Raw genomic sequence first — 21,819 nt, 5'->3', positions numbered from 1 at the left:
TTATACCGTCAGAAACTTATAACGGCCCATGCCTCCACGTGTACAGAGGTATTATTGTAAACTGAGTTTCCTATTTGTTTAAAGTCTCATTTATACATGCACTGTTAAAACTGCACTATAAAAAACACTCTATAAAGCACTGTCAAGAGCATGCCAAAGCAACAGTCACTGATATTATTGATTCTGGCTGGCTGTCAACATGATACACTGGGGAAGAATATACATGTTATCAGTGCACAAAAAAAGACTTTTCCTGCTTATTCAAGCTACGTATTTAAAATAAGTAGAGTTTTTTTGGAGGACAACTCAATTGTTTTATGTTCAATCCACTTAAATTTTTAAAAACGATTAAGTTAACGTAATTGATTTGTGTTTGGTTAACATGAAGGAATTGTGTGGAACCTAGCATTTTTTTTGCAGTGTATACTATACATGTTAACAGCCACAGTTATTAGCAGAAGCAATTTGGTTATGTCGGCCATCACACAGACCGGCATCTTGTAAACAACGGAGACTGATTGTGGCACACAATCTGATGTTGCACATAGAAAAACATGGCACGGACAGGCCACAAACTGTGGTTTTGCTGGCTACACGACTAAACAAACCCCAGTGTTTTTAGAAAATCTTCCCTGACAAACGTTTTCACTAAGTTTTGGTATCAGTAACCAAGACTGCGTTTGTGTGGACGAACATCCAAACTGCATTGAAAAAGCTGCTGTTTTAAAAATCACATTCATGTGGACAGAGCCTGACACTGCAGTCGAGCTCAAACACACAGCACCAAACCTGATGTACAAACCATGCAAACTCCATTATAACACACATTCGGGAAACCTATTCTTCCTGTTGTTGTGGTGGTGTCGCAGTGCCCGTTTGAACCTTGCTGATGAACTCCGTGCTGGTGAGGGCATGGCCTTTTCTGGGACAACCGCTCTTTACCGGCAAATGCTCCACTTTGTCTGAGGAAATCAGAATAATGGTTATAAAAGCTGTTTATGACCATGTAGGTATGATGAAACAGAACATATCTTGTTTATTCTACTCTCACTAGACGCATTCAATTCATAAAAAAAAGGTGTGAGTGTATATTACTGTACCTCCTGGTGCGATAGGCTTCATCAGGCGGTTAAGCTGTATTTTCCAGTGTTTCATCATTTGAGTTGAAGATGACTGATTCTCCAATTCTCTCTATGGAGAAATAAGTAAAAAATATGGACCAGATTGGAGAAAGCAACAGCAAATATGCACATAAAAACTAAATGTTTTGAAAGTTTTTCACCTCTGTGTTGTTTTGATGGCTCTCCTCTGGTTGCTGGATGTTTGGTGGTGTAGAAGCGAAAGTCATTTCAGGAATAAGAGGCTCCTTTTACAATGAAAGGTGCTTGTTAATCAACTACTAAATGAGGTGTAAATATTGCAGAGAAACAATGCTGATGTTAAATTATAAAAGGAAGTTAGCTTTTAAGCTAATTCAAATCTGCACTGAAGAAAGACTGAGTGAACTATTAAGTTGTGTGGCCAATTATTAAAAGGGCATTACTGTAAAAAAGTTTTTAAAATCCAGTAGTAATAGGAATAGATAATCTATTCATAAAGTGAATATTTGGACAAAATTCTGTGTATACAAAGATTGCAGAGTGAGTGAAGATATTGTTATTTATTTATTTAATTATTTATTCATTCATTTATTTATTTTACTTTTTTACCTTCATTTATTTATTTATTTTTTTCATTTATTTTCTTTTTCCCCCCTTCATTTATTTATTTTTTTTCCTTATATATATATATATATATATATATTTAATTAATAGTTTATTTCTTTTCCTTTATTTCTTTTCTTTCTTTATTTTTATTTTCTTTATTTATATATATAATTATTTATTTATTTTCCTTTATATATATATATATATATATATATATATATATATATATATATATATATATATATATATATATATATATATATATATTTTTTTTTTTTAATTATTATTATTATTTTATTCTATTTTATTTAATAATTTATTTATTTTCCTTTTTTTTTTTTTAAGAATTTGATACATTTACTTATTTAACCATTCATACAAAACTAAAATTAAAATTTTACAGAGGTAGATCTAAAAATCTTTCTGGTTTCTTGTATATACGTATGTTGACCCCATTTTTACCGCAACAATAAATATTTTAAGTGGGTCTATAATATTAACTGGAAAGCATTTAGTTTCCTTTATTTTCCAAAAACTCATTATTAGGTTTTAACACTTTACAGTACTAATGATTATTTATTTGCACATTTATGTAATTACATTTTTATTATTTAATTGCTTAATTCTAATAATTTATATTTTTCTTAATATTTTTAATCATATGTTGTACTTAAACCTTTGTAATAATTATTTACTTTTATTAAAATATTAAAATAAAGTGTTATTTTTAGTTTTCTTTTATTTTTATTAATTAAATATTTTTTATTACAAATATTTTAATTTTGAATTAAATATATTTTAAACAAATAATTTATAAGCTACTTATTCATGTTTCTATCAGCGTATACGTTTAAAGCACAGGTGCCAAACTCAGTTTAAACTGATTAAACTAGTTGAGCAGTTTATGCTTGTTTGATACCTACAGATAGGTGTATTAAAGCAGGGCTGGAACTAAACTCTGCAGGGCTGCGGCCCTCTAGGAACTTAGTTTGACACCCATGGTTTAAAGGATTTGCTTTTGTCCATTTGCTTTGTCCAAAAACAAACCAAAAAGTGTATGTTGGGCTTTACAGTCTTCATTTCTTCATGTGGTCGCTCACCCCAGTGTTTTGTTGACTGCTCTCTTCTGCATGTTGACTGATGGGAGGTGCTTCAACCGAAGTATCATCACTGATCTGTGGCTCTACTCTAACAGAAGCCATTTCCATCTGCTGCTGAAGGAGGAGAAGATCTGCAAGTTTCTTCTGCTCCTCTGCAAGCTGCCTGCAGGTGGAAATCAAAGCTTATTTCACATCCTAGTTCAACACTGCCCATGTGTGTTGGCAATGGAAAGAATAAAATGAGATGTTATGAGCTTTGGGATACCTCTCCAGCTCCTGTCGGGCTCTGTCCTCTTCTAAGCGTGCATGAATCTGAGTGTTGAGCGCCTCCTCCAGTTTAACCTGTGTGAGCTCCAATTCATTAATTCTCTTCTTGTGCTGCTGCACTTCCTTCTCCATCTCAGTCAACGTCACTGTCATCTTCTCATTAGCCTGCAGAACCACAAACAGTTACTAAACAGCTGAATAACTACAGCAGGGGTGCCCAAACTTGTGTTACAAAACAGATCAGTCGTATCTTTAGGATCAAATAAATTAAAAAGAGTTCAGCCAAAGAAGGGGGAATCAGCTTCCAGAAATGATCAGATGTGCTCCAACATTAGGCACATTCAAATCAAGACTTAAAACACACTGTTTAGCTGTGCCTTTACTTAATGAACACTGTGCTACGTCTGTGCACTGTGCAGATCACACTATTAAGTCAATCTTTTCTTTTTCATTCTTTCCTAACCCATTTTAACACATTTAAATCTGTTTTCAATCATTTTAATTCTTTGTTTTATTTTCTTGCACTTGTCTTTTATTCTCGTTTATGTAAAGCACTTTGAATTACCATTGCGTATGAAATGCGCTATATAAATAAACTTGCCTTGCCTAAAATGCTATATGCATTAGGGCTGCACGATATTGGAAGAATCAGACATTGCAATGTTTTGTTTTTCTGCTTTATATTGCAATATGAATACAATTTCACCAGATGAATTAAATCGCTGTATTTGTTAGGAATTCAGGTACAGAAATTGAATCACCAAACGTAAAAAAGCACTACACAGCATCTTCATTGTATAAATAACTCAAAATAATTTCTAAGTTTCAAAGATACAATTCCTAGTGCCTGAATGCTTTAAACTCTCTTGATATGCTCATAAGGGTGGCACAGTGGCGCAGTGGGTAGCACGATCACCTCACAGCAAATAGGCCGCTGGTTCGAGCCCCGGCTGGGTCAGTTGGCATTTCTGTGTGGAGTTTGCATGTTTTCCTGGTGTTCGTGTGAGTTTCCTCTGGTGCTCCGGTTTCCCCCACAATCCAAAGACATGCGCTATAGGCGAATTAGGTAAGCTAAATTGGCCGTAGTGCATGTTTGTGAATGCAAGGGTGTATGGGTGTTTCCCAGTACTGTATTGTGGCTGGAAGGGTATCTGCTGTGTGAAACATATGCTGGATAAGTTGGCGGTTCATTCCGCTGTGGCGACCCCTGATTAATAAAGGGACTAAGCTGAAAATGAATGAATGAATGATTTACTCATACAGTCACATGCCTTAAAAACATTTCAAGAGTTCACACTTAGATATTGTTTGACAACTGTTAGCAGGTTTGGCACGGAAAACGAAGATAAGAGAGTAGTTCTAGCTAGACTACTTATAGTGAGTTGGGGTTATTCTGATTGGCTAACTAGTGAATGTAGATGAGTGGCCAGCTGCAGTCAATCATATCACGTGTTCCTCTCGAAATTAGTTTGAAAACTTCACTAAAAACATTTGCTCCATTATGGTAGAAATTTCCAATGACTTTGGCCTGACTATGTTCTGAACTGTGGCTCCTGGTCAAATATAATGGAAAATATATATAACTGAAAAAAAAATCTACACTGATGACAATTACAGGCCAATAACTACTATGAATGTATACATTAAATTTTTTTATTAGCCGATTAGCTGATTAGGGAAAATTATATACTGTTAAGCAAGTGGAAGAGTGAAAGAGAATGGAAAATGCATCACATTTTTGCTGTGTGTAAAGAAAAAGTCTTTTATGAGGAATTACAAAGATCAGAGTTTGTAAGCTCTGCTTGTATACTCATGGTGTGTTTATGGCACTTAATACTATTCAAAACACAGAATAGACTTTATTTTTATTCATAATGTTCAGAATTTCATTAATGAGACGAGAATCATTCATTTAAAAGAAGATATAAAAGCCACAACCACAGAACTCAGCAGAAACAAGTCTAAATAATCAGTCATCAGGAGAAATGCATTATTAGTACGCATCTCTAACAAAAATATTAAGTGTTTCTTCATTTCCTCATTTTAGAATGATTTTTAAAGAACTGTTATAGGAAGAGAAATATTTTATTTCTAGTATAATTTATAATCAAATATTTGAGGATATAATTTTTTACTGTGTGTTTAATCATATCAATGCCGATCCAAACTTTTGAACGTTAGTTAATGATGTACCAAAAGCTGACTTATACAAGTAATGAGTAGGGCAAGACAGAATCTGCAGATATTTTTTGCTATTTCTGCTCAGATTTATGCGAAATGATTTTAGGAGTATCATAACGAAAAGCTTAACATATGAAATAAAACATAATACCTTCTATTTAATGTTTACAATGCAATTCCAATTAGATCCACTTAATTGGTAAACAAAGCAAGTCTCTCATATAATACATCTACTAAAAGACAGTAAATATTACATTACAAACTGTGTTGTAAATAAATTATATGAACATTTTAATATTACTATTATTATATCACAATCATGTTAGTGAAATTAATTAAAAAACTAGATAAATATAAATGTACACAAGTAAATACATAGACTCGATGGACTAAAAATCTGCAGATTTCTGTGTGCGCAGATTCCGTGTGGGCCTAGTAATAAGACATCTGCATGCAAAGTTCTTCAGTAAATGGATTTGTCATAATGCAAGGGTATGATTGTTTTATAATTAGTTTTGAGACACGTCAACATCTATTAATAAAACAGGATGTTAAAAAAAGCTGTGTGTCACCTCTTTAGCTTCTTCAAGCTGCTTCTCCAGATCTCTCTGTATGGCCTGCTGTTTCTCATGCTCTTGCTTCTCTTCCTCTTTGCGCTTTGCCTCCACCTCCCTCTGTTTCTACAAGACAAACAAACATCCGTACATTTTGGAAAATGTGGAACAAAATCCTAACTAATTTCTCAGTGAACACCGCACAGTACCTAATACCATAAACGTTTTAACAAGTAAATAAATTTGTCATGGACTATCACAGGACAGTCATCTGACATTTTAATTGTGCAACTGTAGTGCAGTTAAATTATGTTTAAAATCTTTTTAATCCTATGAATATATAGTAGTTTAACTAAATAATGCTTTTAAATCAGTGTTTTATAGGTTTATGGAATTTTATGGTGCGGAATTATATGGATGCAGAAGTAATGATGCATTTGTGACCTGTTGTTTCTTTTTAGCACAGACCTGAAAATGAAGATCCCTGTAGTAAATTTTGAATGCTTTAGAGCACAGACTGTCTTTTTAAAGAATACACTTTTTTTTTTAAATGTGAAATATGTATTTTGAAAAAACATGTTTTACACTAAGACTGTGGGGGGAAAAAAGCTTAATTCTTCAACTGTATAATGAGCCAAGAAAAATATAATGCTTTTATTTTGTAATGTCACATCAAACACAATGCAGTGTGAGATGTAACATTTGACCTGTGTGATGTGTTGCAGTGGATCACAACTTTTTTAACTCAAAATGTCTCCAGAAGTATATTTAAAGGCACCCCTCCTGCACCCCATTATTATAAACCTTATATATCTTCACTATTTTTTCTTTAAATTACACTTATGTTATTACAAGGCTTTCTGCAATACTTTATACTGATTGGTCAACCATGACATTGCAAGATATGGTATTCCAAGATAATAACTGATTAAACTGCTTTCCATTTAATTAAAGAGCTAGTAAATATTTAGACCTAAGATCAATGTTTTGTCTAATGGTTTAGTTTTTTTTGGCAAGTGGCCTTGTAATAAGCGGTATAAAGTACATCCAGGCGATCATTCAGTCTTATACAGTAAGACTTTCAGACTTTATTCTGTAAAAACAAGCATCTTGATGTACATTATCCCTTACTTAATTTTAAAAACAAAACAGAAAAGTGAAAAATCCATTTAAACCCTTGCTGTCATCCTGCACCCTTCTAGGTGAGCACCACTGCTAAGGTCCCTTTACACAAGATGTTATGACATGTGCAATAGTCATCAGCATCTTAAAACTTTAAATATTTAGATTTTAAAATAAGTATGTACATTTATATGTATTTATGTATGTATTATATCATCTTTGCATTAAATTACAAAAGACGAATTTCCACTTGTGTCAGGTGTTTGAAATGCAGCGTCTATGAGCATGACAGTAAATTTGAAGTTGTTCTCTCTTCTAGCAGTCCTTATTAGTCTCACACAATGTTTTTCCTTTTTCTGAAAGTCCTGATAACACCATAGCTCAGCTTTTCTTTTATTATTTCAGCAAATAGGATTGTAAAAAATATATTTGTTGTACTCTCCCATTCACTGTGCTCTAAATTTACCCAATACCTACACCTTTTAGATATAGAATATAGATCAAAACTAGTAAACTGCACACATACTATACACTGCCGACATGGTAAGAGTAATATGACAGAATGACATTGTGAAAACTGTTACCTGAATGATGCTCTCTATATGCTGCTCTAAGCTCTCTGTCTCCCCCTGCTGTTCTGGAGCTGAGTGTTGCGACACCTCCACTGCACTGGGCTCATTGTGAGTGCTCTGGTTGCTCTGGCTTCTCTGAAGGGTTTCTCTCTGCTTGCGTCTGCTCAGTTTCAGGTCCTGATGTAGAGAGCTCTTACCCTCGGCCCTTAACCTGAATGCTGTCTGAATGGCTACAGAAAAACAAATAAACAGTCAACTAGGAGGATGATTAGGACTTGCATTATACCTGTGAAACTACATCCGATTAACCCTAATATTCCAGACTATTGCACAATATGTAAAAATGAAACTGGAACTCTGTTTCACAGTATGTGGGAATGTGGAGAGCTGCAGTTGTTTTAGAAGGAGGTGTTTGGTGTGGTCTGTGAAATGGCTGGAGAAAATGTTCCTTGGAACCATAACTTTGTTTATTACATATACTGCATATCCTGAAAATGTGTGAGTAAATGCAAACAAAAAGAAACTTTAGATTTCAGCTTTATACAAGCTAAACGTGTTATAGCTCTGGTATGGAAAAACACCCAAAGACCTGTTGCACAATAGATAAAGGAAATGTCTGATAATCTAGATCTTGAAAAATATACATATGTAATCAGAGGTAAAACAGAGACTTTTAAAAAAGTAAGTACTCCTTTCGGTCACTTTATAAATGAATAGGAAAAAAATTGGATGTCTTTGTAAAGATGACTGTAATTTAAAATTCAATGTAATAATGTTTTATTATTATTATTATTATTATTATTACTATGTACAGTACGCACACACATTGGTCAATTTAAAGGTATTTTTATAGTAGTGTATTTTATTTTTAATTTTATTTTAAATGTCATTTCTGTTTAACAAATGTTAGGATGGGAAAGTACATTCTAAAATATTACATAAGTTAATGTTCTGTATTGATTGCTGGGTTTTGTAATATAAATAAAATCAATAAAAACAAATATGTATAGGATTATACATATTTAATATAATATGTTCAGCCATGGAACAGGCTGATAGGGGTTTTAAATGCATTTCAAAAGCTATCACAACATTACTGCATCACAATATTATTTGCCAGATCCCAGGTTTTATAAAACGTATCTGTGATTAGAAGAATGGAAGTCTTAAGAGGTTTGAAACAACATAAGGCTGAGCATATGAGGATAAAAAAAAAATTGGTGTGAATTATACTTGGATAATATGAACTATAACTAATATGGCAAACTATACTGTTTACATCAGCGATACAAATCATCACATATTATTTTGGTAAAAATATATACAGTTGAAGTCAGAATTGTTAGCCCCCTTTTGAATTTATTTTTCTTTTTTTTAAATATTTCCCAAATAATTTTTAACAGAGCAAGGAAAATTTCACAGTATGTCTGATAATCTTTTTTCTTATTTGTCTCATTTGTTTTATTTTATTTGTTTTATTTGTTTTATTTTTTCGGCTAGAATAAAAGCATTTTTTAAATTTTTAATTACCCTAACCTGCCTAGTTAACCCAATTAACCTAGTTAAGCCTTTAAAAGTCACTTTAAGCTGTATAGAAGTGTCTTGAAAAATATCTAGTAAGATATTATTTACTGTCATCATGGCAAAGATAAAATAAATCAGTTATTTGAGATGAGTTATTAAAACTATTATGTTTATAAGTGTGTTGAAAAAAACCTCCTCTCCGTTAAACATAATTTTTTGTTCCTACTATAGATTTCAATGGCTGCTGTTTTCCATCATTCTTCAGATTATCTTCTTTTGTGTTCAACAGATGAGAGAAATTCATAAAAGTTTAGAACCACTTGTAAGTAATAAGTGAAGATTGGTAATGGTCCTCACCTTGCATCCAGTCTACTCTCTGCTTCAGGTTTGAAGCACTCATTTCATAGGTCCTGACTGAAGTTTTCACACAAAACAGACATCGTCGGCCTTCTTTATCAGGAACACTCTGAGATTAATGTACGAAATACGATGGTTATAAGATCTGATGAATTAAGGATACTGATTTTACAGTGGTAAATGCTTATACTTCATCTACCTCCACCACACTGCTCTCCTCCAGCAGGATTTCTCCTTTCTTCTCTTTCAGGTCTTCAGCAACATAATATATGAGGCTACCGGGCTTCAAAACAAACCAGCGCTCCTGCCAGTTCCTGCGAACATGGCCCTTCTTTACCAGGTAACCCTAAAGCATAAAGCAATTACAGAATAACAGCACCGGGCTAAAAGACTTGAAATAAAATCTCTGTGCTAATAACATGCCATCAGTAACACAATACAGGAAGTAAAAGTGCATGCTGCAATCAAAACAATGGTAGGTGTTACTGTAAGTGCATACAGACAGATTGTGATGTGATTTAACACTCATTGAATGCAAATATAGTGTGCTTTATGCAAACCAGTCACCTTTTTGATGATGCTGTGGTACATTTCCATGAAAACTTCGTCCACGGCAAGACTGAAGGCCTCTTTACTCTCGACGTGCAAAAGCTGGCCTGCGCTCAAATGCTCCAAAAACTCCCACACTGACACACCATCCTGAAGATCAACATTCTGGGCCAAAAGTTCCTCCAGTAATGTGCTGTCCCACTCCAGGCTCATTGCACTGGAGATTTTCTTCAGCAGGTACTCCAACTAAATTATCAGAGGCAAAAGAGAGTTTTGGACTGGCACATCAGCATCCGCTACACAGCCTACAGATGAGCTGTTAGAGCAAGTGCAAATGATGTTTCATTTGATTCATTTGTTTTGTTTTACATTTTTGCAGTGAAGATGAATGTGACACAAAAAAGTGTTGATAAAGCAAAACTTTGCATAAATACATCCTTGGGTCCAATTTGATATCTTAATTGAAGGGCTTTTAGTTCAATTTACATCAGTTTATTTCAATATAACCCTTGATCAACAGAAGGCACTGCTACAAAACTGCTGTGTTGTGGTCATTTGGGGGTCATGGTCTACGGCACACACACAAATTCGGGATTTATATACCACATGATTGGACAGATAGATTCTCCAATCCACTTTGGCATCATGTAATACATTTTTGTAACTTAAAAGGTTTTATTTTGTTATATCTTGACAAATTGTTGGGAGGCTCTCAAATAATGTGGTGTGGTCAGTTTTGGGGTGAAAATTACACACCTAAAAACAGATGATGATTTATCAAAGCATTGCATAACAATAACCTCAAATTAATGTGACCAAAAGTGACATAAATGCAAAATGTTAGAGGGTGTGCACAGAAAATTAAGGAAAATAATAATAATAATAATAATGAATTAATAATACTGTATACAGTGCATCCGGAAAGTATTAATAGCGCTTTACTTTTTCCACATTTTTTATGTTACAGCCTTATTCCAAAATGGATAAAATTCATTTATTTGCTCAACATTTTACACACAATACCCCATAATGACACTGTGAAAAAAAGATTTTTTTAAATTGTTGCAAATTTATAAAAAAAAATAAAAAACCTGAAAAATCACGCTCACAGCCTTTGCCGTGAAGCTCTAAGTTGAGCTCAGGCAGGTTACAGAAAGATTCTGCTGCTCTGAAAGTTCCAATGAGTACAGTGGCCTCCATCATCTGTAAGTGGAAGATGTTTGGAACCACCAGGACTCTTCCTAGAGCTGGCCGGCCATCTAAGCTGAGTGATCGGGGCAGAAGGGCCTTAGTCAGGGAGGTGATCAATAACCCGATGGTCACTCTGTCTGAGCTCCAGCTCTGTGGAGAAAGAAGAAACTTACAGAAGGACAACCATCTGTGCAGCAATACACCAATCAGACCTGTATGGTAGAGTGGCTAGATGGAAGTCACTCCCCGCCTGGAATCTGCCAACAGGCATCTGAAGGACTCTCAGACCATAAGAAACAAAATTCTCTGTTCTGATGAGACTAAAATTGTGCCTACAGTGAAGCATGGTTGTGGCAGCATCATGCTGTGGGGATGTTTTTCAACAGCAGGAACTGGAAGACTAATCAAGATAGAGGGAAAGATGAATGCAGCAATGTACAGAGACATCCTGAATGAAAACCTGCTTCAGAGTGCTCTTGACCTCAGACTGGGGCGACGGTTCATCTTCCAGCAGGACAATGACCCAAAGCACACTGCCAAAATATCAATAGATTTGCTTCACAACAACTCGGGGAATGTTCTTGAGTGGCCCAGCCAGAGCCCAGACCTAAATCCTATTGAACATTTCTGGAGAGCTCTGAAAATGGCTGTACACCGTTGCTTCCCATCCAACCTGATAGAGCTTAACAGGTACGGCAAAGAGGAATGGGCAAAAAACTCCCAAAGACAGGTTTGCCAAGCTTGTGGCATCACATTCAAAAAGACTTGAGGCTGTAATTGCTGTCAAAGGTGCATCAACAAAGAACTGAGCAAAGGCTGTGAATACTTATTGTGTGTAGTATAGTGAGGAAATAAATGAATTTAAAAAGTGACGCTATAGTTATATAAAGTTATATAAAGAAAAGAAAAACCAATGATTAAAAGAGATGAGAACACAGATGCACATGATAAAAACCTGCAAAAAATAAAATTACAACATATCCTGAAATTTGGTCGATTGATAGAAATCTACTTGTGACAAACGTTATCATCAGGAAACCACCTCATCTATACTAAGTTCTAATCCCCGGGTCACTTCCTTCCTTAAAACGGATGCATATGAACAAGCAACACCATACTGTAGCAAGTCTACAATGCTGCTTGAAGTGTCAATTCGCAGCTGAGCATCATAAAACTGCAGACGCAAGAATAGAGAGATTTTATTAGTGTGGACAAAGTCTAACCAGCAGCACTAGGCTGTGCCTTTTCAAGATATAAACGCATCCAGTCTGACTGGTGGTACCTGAACTGTTTTGGTGAGCAGGAGATGTGCGTTTTATTTCAGCGATATGCTTTTTATCTCTCTCTATCTGTCACTCACCTCCGGTTGAATAATGACTAATGGGTAACAGTCTTCAGAGAGTAGGTTGAACAGGCAAAAGAGTTTGAAGCAGTCTCTCTGTGAACACAGACCCTGCTGAACGCTGGGTTTGCAGTTCTTCTTTGACGACATTGTCCAGCACAGCTCATCAAATATTTCCTTATTAAATGTCCCATCAGTGACCTGTAAACAAACATACAGTACTATTAACATCCGTTTGCCAGCAACATTGCTCAGTGTTCAATTAAACTTAATAAGTAAGTTGAATTGTTCTGTTCTTAAAGGAGTAGGTAATCTTTCTGCCATATTTCACAATAGCGCACATATTTGTATCAAAAAGCTCAAACAAGTCTTTTATGCATGCATGCAAATGTGATTTAAAATTTGACTCATAATAAAGGTTATGCTTGTTCAGTTTAATGAAACAAAATTCATTCTCAGATCCCAAGATTGAATATTTAGCACATGCTGCTTTAGCTGACACAACTAAAACTGCACTAGACATAATCAAGCATTCAATTATAATGCAAGAAGTTTTATTACTTTCAATATGAAACAAAGGTCTTTGAAATTCTGTCCATTTTGTCATAAACTTCAACCGATAAATGCTGTTTTGATGCTCTTTGACATATCGTGACCGATCATTATACAGACACCTCAGTTCAAACAGTAGAGGAGTGTGGCTTAACAAGATCATACTTTTCTCTTTACTATTACTTATAGCACCAAATAAACATGAATGAGCATCTGCTGGTATGTGCATGTGCAAGTGATACGTACAAGCAATAGAGCTTCCTATACAGTTTATAGCAGGGGTAACCAAACTTGTTCCTTGAGGGCCGGTGTCCTGCAGATTTTAGCTCCAACCCTAATCAAACACACCTAAACAAGCTGATCAAATTTTTACTAGGTATACTTGAAACACCCAAGCAGGTGTGTTGTGGCAAGTTGGAGCTAAACCCTGGAGGGACACCGGCCCTCCAGGACCGAGATTGGTGACCCCTGGTTTATATCAAGCAATTATTTTAAAATCCTTTATTATGATTCTAAAGTATTTGTTCAGAAATATCAATGTTCTATTATTTTTAAACCATTTTACAGTAAGCATATTGGACTGTAATTTAGCATTTATTACTGTGCATTTATTACACCTATTATTATTATTTAATCAGTAGTATAAAATAAATCTATTAAGAATATTCTGTAATTTTAAATAAACTGTTTTGATGCTTAAAAGCTCCAGTCCTCATTTTCTGTAATTGCATGGAAAAGAGCAACTAAAACATAAATTAAACTTGTGTATTTGTGTTACATGCCAGAAAGAAAGATTTGGGGTAACAAGATTTGGGGTAACATACAGATTTGGGGTAACATAAGCAAAACCTAGTTAAAAACAAGCACACTTAATTGTTTTGAATGCGATTCGTAGCGTACTTCAAATATTACTATTAAAAGGAAACTGTACTTGTAGATAACACATTAATGTAATGAAATATATTACTTAACTTGCTCATGTTTTATATCAAGCTTAAGCACACAAAGTACACGCTGTAAAAGTTTTACTTTAAATTATGGTAAATCAGCTTTTAATTTGAGCTTAATAAAGTATACTTACTTTGACGTAAACATGTGTCACAAAACATTCTATTGATCATATCTACGTATATTCTTTTTATAAAGTACATAGCATCAGTAATAAGCTCTAATAAGTATGCTGTAAAGATAATTCACAGTGGATATGAGCGATTAAATGTTGGTAATTCTGTAAAGTTAGCAGACCTTGGCCAAAATGTATTTGTTGAGGTAGGGCATGTAGCCATGGCTGGACACCGGCCCATTGTTATTGTCTTTAAAGTGCTCTTCTAACGCCACAGGATCATGAGGAATATTGAGCACTGTGTAAAGATTGTGCGACAGGACCTAGAAGAGAAACACACACACACAAACACATAAATGTGATGTTTTCTATCATTGTAACCACAGTGTTAGATAAACAAAACCACACACGAGTTGAGAGAGCAAGTGTAACTACAGCCTTATGCCCCAAAAAAAGGTAGACACTTATGTTAATATGTTGCATTTAGTTACAAAATATCAAACTGAATGACATTTATTTTACAGAAAGACACCAGGTGCACACTTTTAAAAGCACAATATTTCAGATGCATGATCGAGGATACAACAGTAACTACAAAATTAAAATTAAAATTAGAAAAATGTCACTTAACACTCACAAAAAAATGATGCTTGAAAGCTCTAATCCATGTTCACTCAAATTGCATGGAAAAGAGCAAGTCAGAATTATTAGCCCCCCTGTTTACTTTTTCCCCCAATTTCTGTTTAACGGAGTGAAGATTTTTTCAACACATTTCTAAACATAATAGTTTTAATAACTCATTTCTAACAACTGATTTATTTTGTCTTCATCATGATGATAGTAAATAATATTTGACTAGATATTTTTCAAGACACTTCTATACAGCATAAAGTGACATTTAAAGGCTTAACTAGGTTTATTAGATTAACTAGGTAGGTAAGGGTTATTAGGCAAGTTATTGTATAATGATGGTTTGTTCTGTAGATTATCGGAAAAAAACTCTAGCTTAAAGGGGCTAATAATTTTGACCTTAAAATAGTTTTTAAAAAAATTAAAAACTACTTTTATTCTAGCCAAAATAAAACAAATAAGACTTTCTCCAGAAGAAAAAATTCTTATCAGATATAATGTGAAATTTTCCTTGCTCTGTTTAACGTCATTTGGGAAAAATTTTAAAAAAGCAAATAAATTTCAAAGGGGGTTTAATAATTCTCATTTCAACTGTGCCTAAAACCTAAAACTACTTAAACTTTCTCCATTTGTGACTGTCTCCATTTATGGCAGAAAAAAATCATGTGGATATGAACTGTGAAAAACAAGTGCTTAACGCCCACTTGCTGCATAATATAATTAAAAACTTAAGTGTAACAATACTTTGGTATGTTAATGCAAAATATATATATACTACTTAAAAGAGTGCATGATTTTTTTTAAATAGCACACCTTTAACTGATGCACTTTCTAAAAGTTTTACTTTAAAATACATTTTAACTCATGCTTCAATAATCAAATTTAATGTTCAATTGTTCATTATGAAATTAACTGTTTGAATGTTCTATAATATAATTTGAGCAGAAGTAAAAAAGTGAAGTTAGGTCTTTAAAAAAGGTCTAACCTGTTATTCAAGAGTCAGCGGAGAGAATTGGGATTTAAAAGCCACTTTATTGGCATGATCATGAGATACAGTCAGCACTGCAACTGACTTTATAGCGTGTGATAATAGTTTTACACACTGTAAAATATATTTGTAGGCAATGTCAAAAATACTTTCAGTGTAAGATCTAACATGCCTGGACCCATATCTGTGTATGTTGGGATTTCAGGCCAACCCAGGGACGTGTTAAAACATGAGAAACACTGTCAACATAGTCTGCATGTGTCCTTAGGTATTTATTTTCAAGCTAATCGAGTAATGAATCGTGATACCAATTAATTTATTTTCAAGCTAATCGAGTAATGAATTGTGAAACCAATGAATTACCATAAGTAAAAACAAAAGGCACATAGCAGTTCAGTTTATCTCAGACTATTTATTAGTGCATTAGGGTGTGTGTGTCTTTTATCTAGACTACTGTACGTAACCATATTTAGGAGTCAAAAACTGTACCCAAATCCTGAACTAAAAATAACATAAAATGGTTTCTTTGTTAACATAAACATTATATTTTATTCACTACACACAAATGGATATGTTCTCAGTTTGGGTCAGGGTTACAACTAGCTTAATATAAAAACAACAGAAAGCTATGGAATGTTCCCATTTTGATAACTACACGTTATGTCATGACTTCTTTGAACTGTTGTTCCTCTCCTTGTAAATGTGAAGGTAAACTGCCACAAGCATTGAAAACGTTAGTACAGTGTACACACGAATACACACTAAATAAGACGCGGTTAAGGTAAACAACCCTCAAACCCACCGCAACACAAAGGTAAACAGGTAAGTCTGACCTTCAGTTGCGACTTGGAAACTTTTCCGCTCTGCTCCACATCTAGAGACGTGAACGCGTACCAGACAGACTTCAGCAACTCGCTTTTTAGATCCATAACGACAATAATGACACTTCATGCTCGCATTCTGAGACAGATACCGCTTCACATTGCGGAACTGAGACGCGGGCTGTGCTTTAAAAACCACGCGAGCTCCCTACCTAGACAACACTGTGTGACAACAAGGAACGCGCAAGATCAACACATTTCAAGCGAAGCGCAACCACTAGAAACTGGTCTACAAAAATGTAGGCTCTTTATGTTGTGAGACGCAACCTGGGTACCAAATAAAACACACTAGCTGGGAGGGGGACAGTAGCTGCTGGTGAACTTAAAACCTCAGTATAGACCGAGAGTAGTATCGTGTAAGAATAAATACCAACGCCATTTAAAAAGCAAGCGCAACTATAAACGATATTATTAGGTCAGTGTAACCGCAATAGTAGAATCTGCTCAGATTTGAGACAGATGAAACGCTATTACGAAAATAAATCGAGTTCTGGGAGTTTTTTTTTTACTCTTGCTCGTTTATATCCTTTATAGGGTATATAAATGAGACGATAATAAATGATTGTTCGGTATTCAGCTCAACGTGAGGGAAAAATTGTGATTAAGTTGTAATATAAATAGCGTAATTAAAAGAATTACTTTATTTAGACTGTTATATATATTTTTCTTACATCATAAAAGATAAGATCACCATTTTGAGGGATGTAAACAAAAACAATAGACCCAAGCCTACTGAAAAAAACAGCTTAAACCAGCCTAGGCTGGTTGGCTGGTTTTAGCTGGTCGACCAGCCTAGTTTTAGAGAGGTTTTGGCTATTTTCAGGCTGGTTTCCAGACATTTCCAGCCTGGTCTTAGCTGGTCAGGCTGGGAGATGACCAGCTAAAACCAGCTTGAACAGCCTAGCCAGGCTGGGAACCCAGATTTGTTTTTTTTTATGGTAAGTGAAGGTGTAGGTTATACAGTGTGTCATGAAATGCAAAACTCCTCTCTATATATATAAAAAGAACATTACTGTAAAAGTGCTGAAAGAGATCAAGCCTCAAGGCAGGTATTCAAAAGTAACGTATCGCATTACTTTTCATAAAACTTTCATAAATACTTTCCGCTGCTCACGCCGACCTGAGTTCGATTCCTGCCTCGCGGTCCTATGCCGATCCTTCCCCTCTCTCTGCTCCCCATGCTTTCCTGTCAATACTCTATTCACCATATTCTCCGCAAACGAGCGTCTCATTCACTTTCACTCATTTTTAGACATTAAAAACAGCTCGTTCTGCTGCATGATGTTGCAAACTGATATTTTCTTATTATATGATTCTGCTTTGTCTGTATAATCATGCAAACACTTGTTTGTAGAGCAAGTAGTTTGACCGTTTTCTGCGGATTATTATTTAAAGTCATTTCTTCCATAGGCAGCTGATTGGAAGTTCTAAAACAATTGCAAAAACGAGCGCACTTTAACATTGAAGAATAAGGTCAATACTGTCCTGTCCATTAAAGTTGAAAACCCAGAAAAAATAATTGTAAAAAAGTAACTAAGTAACGCAACTAGTTACTTTTTCGGGGAGTAGCTCAATATTGTAATGCATTACTTTCAAACGTAACTTTCCCAACACTGATAAAGGCAATAGTACATTTCTTTAGTTCAATCTAAATGCCCTACACTTTAATTGACAAACTGATTGAGAGAATAATTCAACGAAACATTAACATGGTTTAACTAACTAAACAAATAACTTATTAAATAACTAACTAGAGGTGGTTACTGTGTTAAATGGTAACCACAAACTCAATATAGTTTAACCATGTTAGTAAACCAATTTAAACTACTAGTAAAACCATGGTTACATGGTAATTAATAGGGTTAATGCACACAGACTTTTCATTTTAGCCAGCCAGCCCCAGGGCCTCTGGTTAATTGTCATCCCATACAAAAATCACAGTGTTTTAAATTATATTATTTATTAAATTATATTTTTTCGCGCCATGTCTTTAAAATATGGAAATTAATTTTACCCCAGTATTTTCAATGGAGTTTCTGTGCTAGCCTGCTGCTAATGGTGGTGCATTTTCGTCTTTCATCTCTTTTTACGCATTAACAACAAAACAAATGCTTAAGTGTATTTAACTGATTGAATTTGAATAACATTACAACATCGATGCTGTAAAAGGAACCATATGAAATTGAAAATAGTCACATAAAGCTTTCATATATAATGTAAATAATTTGCAAAAGGACTGCAAAATTGATTTAAATGTCGTACATTCTTCAAAGTATCTTCAGTTGCATTCAACAGAATAAAAGAAACTCCTGCAAGTCTGGAACCCCACTGTAAAAAATGCTGCATCCCAAACAATTCCTTCATGTTGCCCCAACACAAATAGATTAAGTTAACTTAATTGTTTTTACAAATTTAAGTGGATTGACCATAAAACAGTTAAGCAGCAAAAATAATTTTTTGAGTGCCCTTAAAGATTTTCATTTTAATTTTGGCCAGAGAATTTTAAGTGTCTGTGACCTTATCCCTTCAGTGCATAGGAAGTGTCAGTGGGTTTAAATGAGAGTGAGTGTTCTGTGGGTGTGAAGTGGTGAGCAGACATGCTTCTATCTCTGGTCAAGGTTCACTCATGCAGCTCAGGTGCAAGTGAAACAGTTAGAACTGTATGTTTGTTCAGCATTATTCTTTTGTTCAGCCTACTTTGAGCTGCCAAAACAAGAAGGTCTTGTACTTTTTACTCCAGAATATTAGCTTAGTCGTTGTATTTTTATCCATATTCAGATGTTGTTCATCATTAATGACTCAGGTCTTACTACAGTAGCATGAAAAAAAAAACATTAAAAGCACCACTAGAGGGAAAGTGTTGAAGCATTCACGTCTAACTAAGCTCTATCTTACAAATGAACTCTCACCTTCTGCCTTCATTTCAGTCAGTGATTTTAACCAGAATATGAGAAACAACTGGATACTGTATTAAACAAATGTAGCATGTGAAAGATATCTAAAAATATAATGTCTTTATTACTTCCTTCAAGTCTCTATCTTGTCAAATATGTTTAAGATTAATCTTGAACTGACTTTGACTTTTAGACATTATTTTAGATTTGCGTTATTATCCACATATTGGTAATAGATAACAATAATTATATTTCAGACTCAAGAAGGACAAGCAAACACACACATTTTTATGAGTAATATATGATCAATTGTACAATTCTATTATCATGACAATGTGATGCTGTAAAGATTTAACAAAAGAATTAAAATAAGTGCTTTAATAAAAATATAATCCTCAGATTTCAGGCCCAAAATGACTTTTTTCTACTCGTATTGTGTGTAGATCATACATGCATGTCAAAATGCATACAGTACATGGGGAAAACAACACTTTTTGGAGTAGTTATACAAAAATCATGACCAAGTATCCCTAATTTGTCTGCATGACAACAAAAATCTGTACCACAAAACCCAAAAATGCCTGTAAAAACAAATTGGACCACCCAAATAATACACTTTTTTAACATAAGATTTAACAAAAATGGGTTTAAAACCTTACATTTCTGCTTTAAAATCCTCTAAAAATATCTCCATTCCCCCATAGTGATCCCTATAGTCAAGTTAAGTTTTTATAGTAATTATTTTATTTAGTAATTGCAGAAAATTATATAAGCATGTTAAAAAAGAGAAAAATACAAATTAAAAAAAGATTTAAACACTTTTCTATGTATTGTTAAACCAATATTTTATTCAAATGTACATCCTTTAAATATAAATATTGACCCTTTTTACATCTATTGCCTTCTGTAACCTTTAAATAAACAAATAAGCAAGTAAACAATGACTTGATTTTTTTTTTGTAGCAATCGTCATCACTGTGCGTCACTCTACAGTAAGTGTACCAAGAAGAATCTAATAAAGTACATCAAAAGAACTTGATGTTAAAACCTCCATCACAAACCCAACTTGTTTTGGACAAATTATCAATCTGACTCAGTTCTGGCTTCCCGACAGATCATCAGACACTATGTATTAAGGAACTGGCTCATGTTCTAAGGAGGGATCTGCTCATATCTAGACATTCTGTACTGACTAAGAAGCCTAAGAAGGTCAGATCGCGGAGTGCGTAGATCATGCCGTTCCCTCCTGAGTGTTCAATCACACCTGCACTGGCCGACATGTACATATTAACCCCCCCCAAATACACTCAAAGAACAGGACCCGCCTTTTACACATCACCCCCCACCTCACTCCCCTTTCCATCACAAACACACTCTCATTTACTACCAAACAGACACACAGGCTTTCTAACAAGATTGGGAGGGACATTCACCCCTTGGTAGAATGCAAACTATACGGGCCTCTGATGTAATTCCCTTCTGCTTCCTGTGGGTGCTTAAATCCCTGATACACCTCCCACATCCCAGATCTGCTTATAAATACAAAAGAGAAGGATGCTGGTCCAGCTCACCAAGTCAGACGTAAACAATAATTGTGTTTAAGTGAGCTTCTGGCATGGGTGCACCCTTTCTTGGCTGTGGAATTTCTATTTGACAAACTCAAAACTGGAACTTACAAGTAAGACTTTAAACTTTGCTTATGCCATTGAGTATTTTGGGTATGACCAATGTTATAGAAACTATTTATTCAAATACATATAACATGGGATTTGATTTAAGGTTAAAGAAAATGTGGTTTCGAATTTAAAATAAGTGGGGTTTAGCATAAGGTTTTCTATTGTGTTGCGATAAGGAACAGAGGCAGTGGACACAAAACTCCTCATTCATAGGGGGAGATTGGATTCCCCTCCCAAAATTTGGAAGTGGTTTCTAATGTCAATAGGTTCAGTGATCATTGTACAGACCTGAAGGAGCTGGTCCACTGAACAAGCAGGCTCTGCTAGAGAAAGGCAGATCAGATTGTTCTTACACATGGAGGCAAGACCCTCTCACTGGTCTCTTATTTGGAATATCCATTCTAGAAAAAGAAAGAATATGAAACGGTTAGATAAATGACAATTTGTGTAGTCTATGTGTTGCACTTTTATTTATATGATAGATTTATTGGTGTGCTTGATTTTACAATATACCTACAAAGTACTGGGGGCTATGCATGTATGTTTAGGTTGATGCTTATTAATTATTTTTAAGTTATAAGTATATAGCCACAGCTATATCCACCGGTAGTCCACTAAAGCTAAGCAGAGTTGGGCCTGGACAATACCTGAATGGGAGACCTCCTGGGAA

At 34.7% G+C, this 21,819-nt stretch overlaps 1 protein-coding gene across 1 annotated transcript in view; it reads right to left on the bottom strand.

Annotated features, from left to right (window-relative positions):
• def6c (DEF6 guanine nucleotide exchange factor c) overlaps positions 1–16,715 on the bottom strand; it is an 18,507-nt gene extending 1,792 nt beyond the window's left edge. Inside the window, exons 1-13 of the mRNA XM_056455642.1 lie at positions 16,532–16,715; positions 14,263–14,403; positions 12,484–12,666; positions 9,951–10,178; positions 9,583–9,729; positions 9,384–9,492; positions 7,515–7,732; positions 5,827–5,934; positions 3,072–3,238; positions 2,807–2,969; positions 1,283–1,366; positions 1,101–1,191; positions 1–962 (exon numbers count right to left, since the gene is read on the bottom strand). The exon at positions 1–962 is cut by the window's left edge and continues 1,792 nt beyond it. Coding sequence (XP_056311617.1) covers positions 838–962; positions 1,101–1,191; positions 1,283–1,366; positions 2,807–2,969; positions 3,072–3,238; positions 5,827–5,934; positions 7,515–7,732; positions 9,384–9,492; positions 9,583–9,729; positions 9,951–10,178; positions 12,484–12,666; positions 14,263–14,403; positions 16,532–16,627 — 1,860 coding nt within the window. The 5' untranslated portion in view covers positions 16,628–16,715 and the 3' untranslated portion in view covers positions 1–837. The remainder of the gene's footprint in view (positions 963–1,100; positions 1,192–1,282; positions 1,367–2,806; positions 2,970–3,071; positions 3,239–5,826; positions 5,935–7,514; positions 7,733–9,383; positions 9,493–9,582; positions 9,730–9,950; positions 10,179–12,483; positions 12,667–14,262; positions 14,404–16,531) is intronic.
• Between the last annotated feature and the right edge of the window lie 5,104 nt (positions 16,716–21,819).

Source organism: Danio aesculapii, chromosome 4 (genome assembly GCF_903798145.1).
Source record: "Danio aesculapii chromosome 4, fDanAes4.1, whole genome shotgun sequence".
NCBI lineage: Eukaryota > Metazoa > Chordata > Actinopteri > Cypriniformes > Danionidae > Danio > Danio aesculapii.
This window is presented reverse-complemented; position numbering and strand designations above follow the sequence as displayed.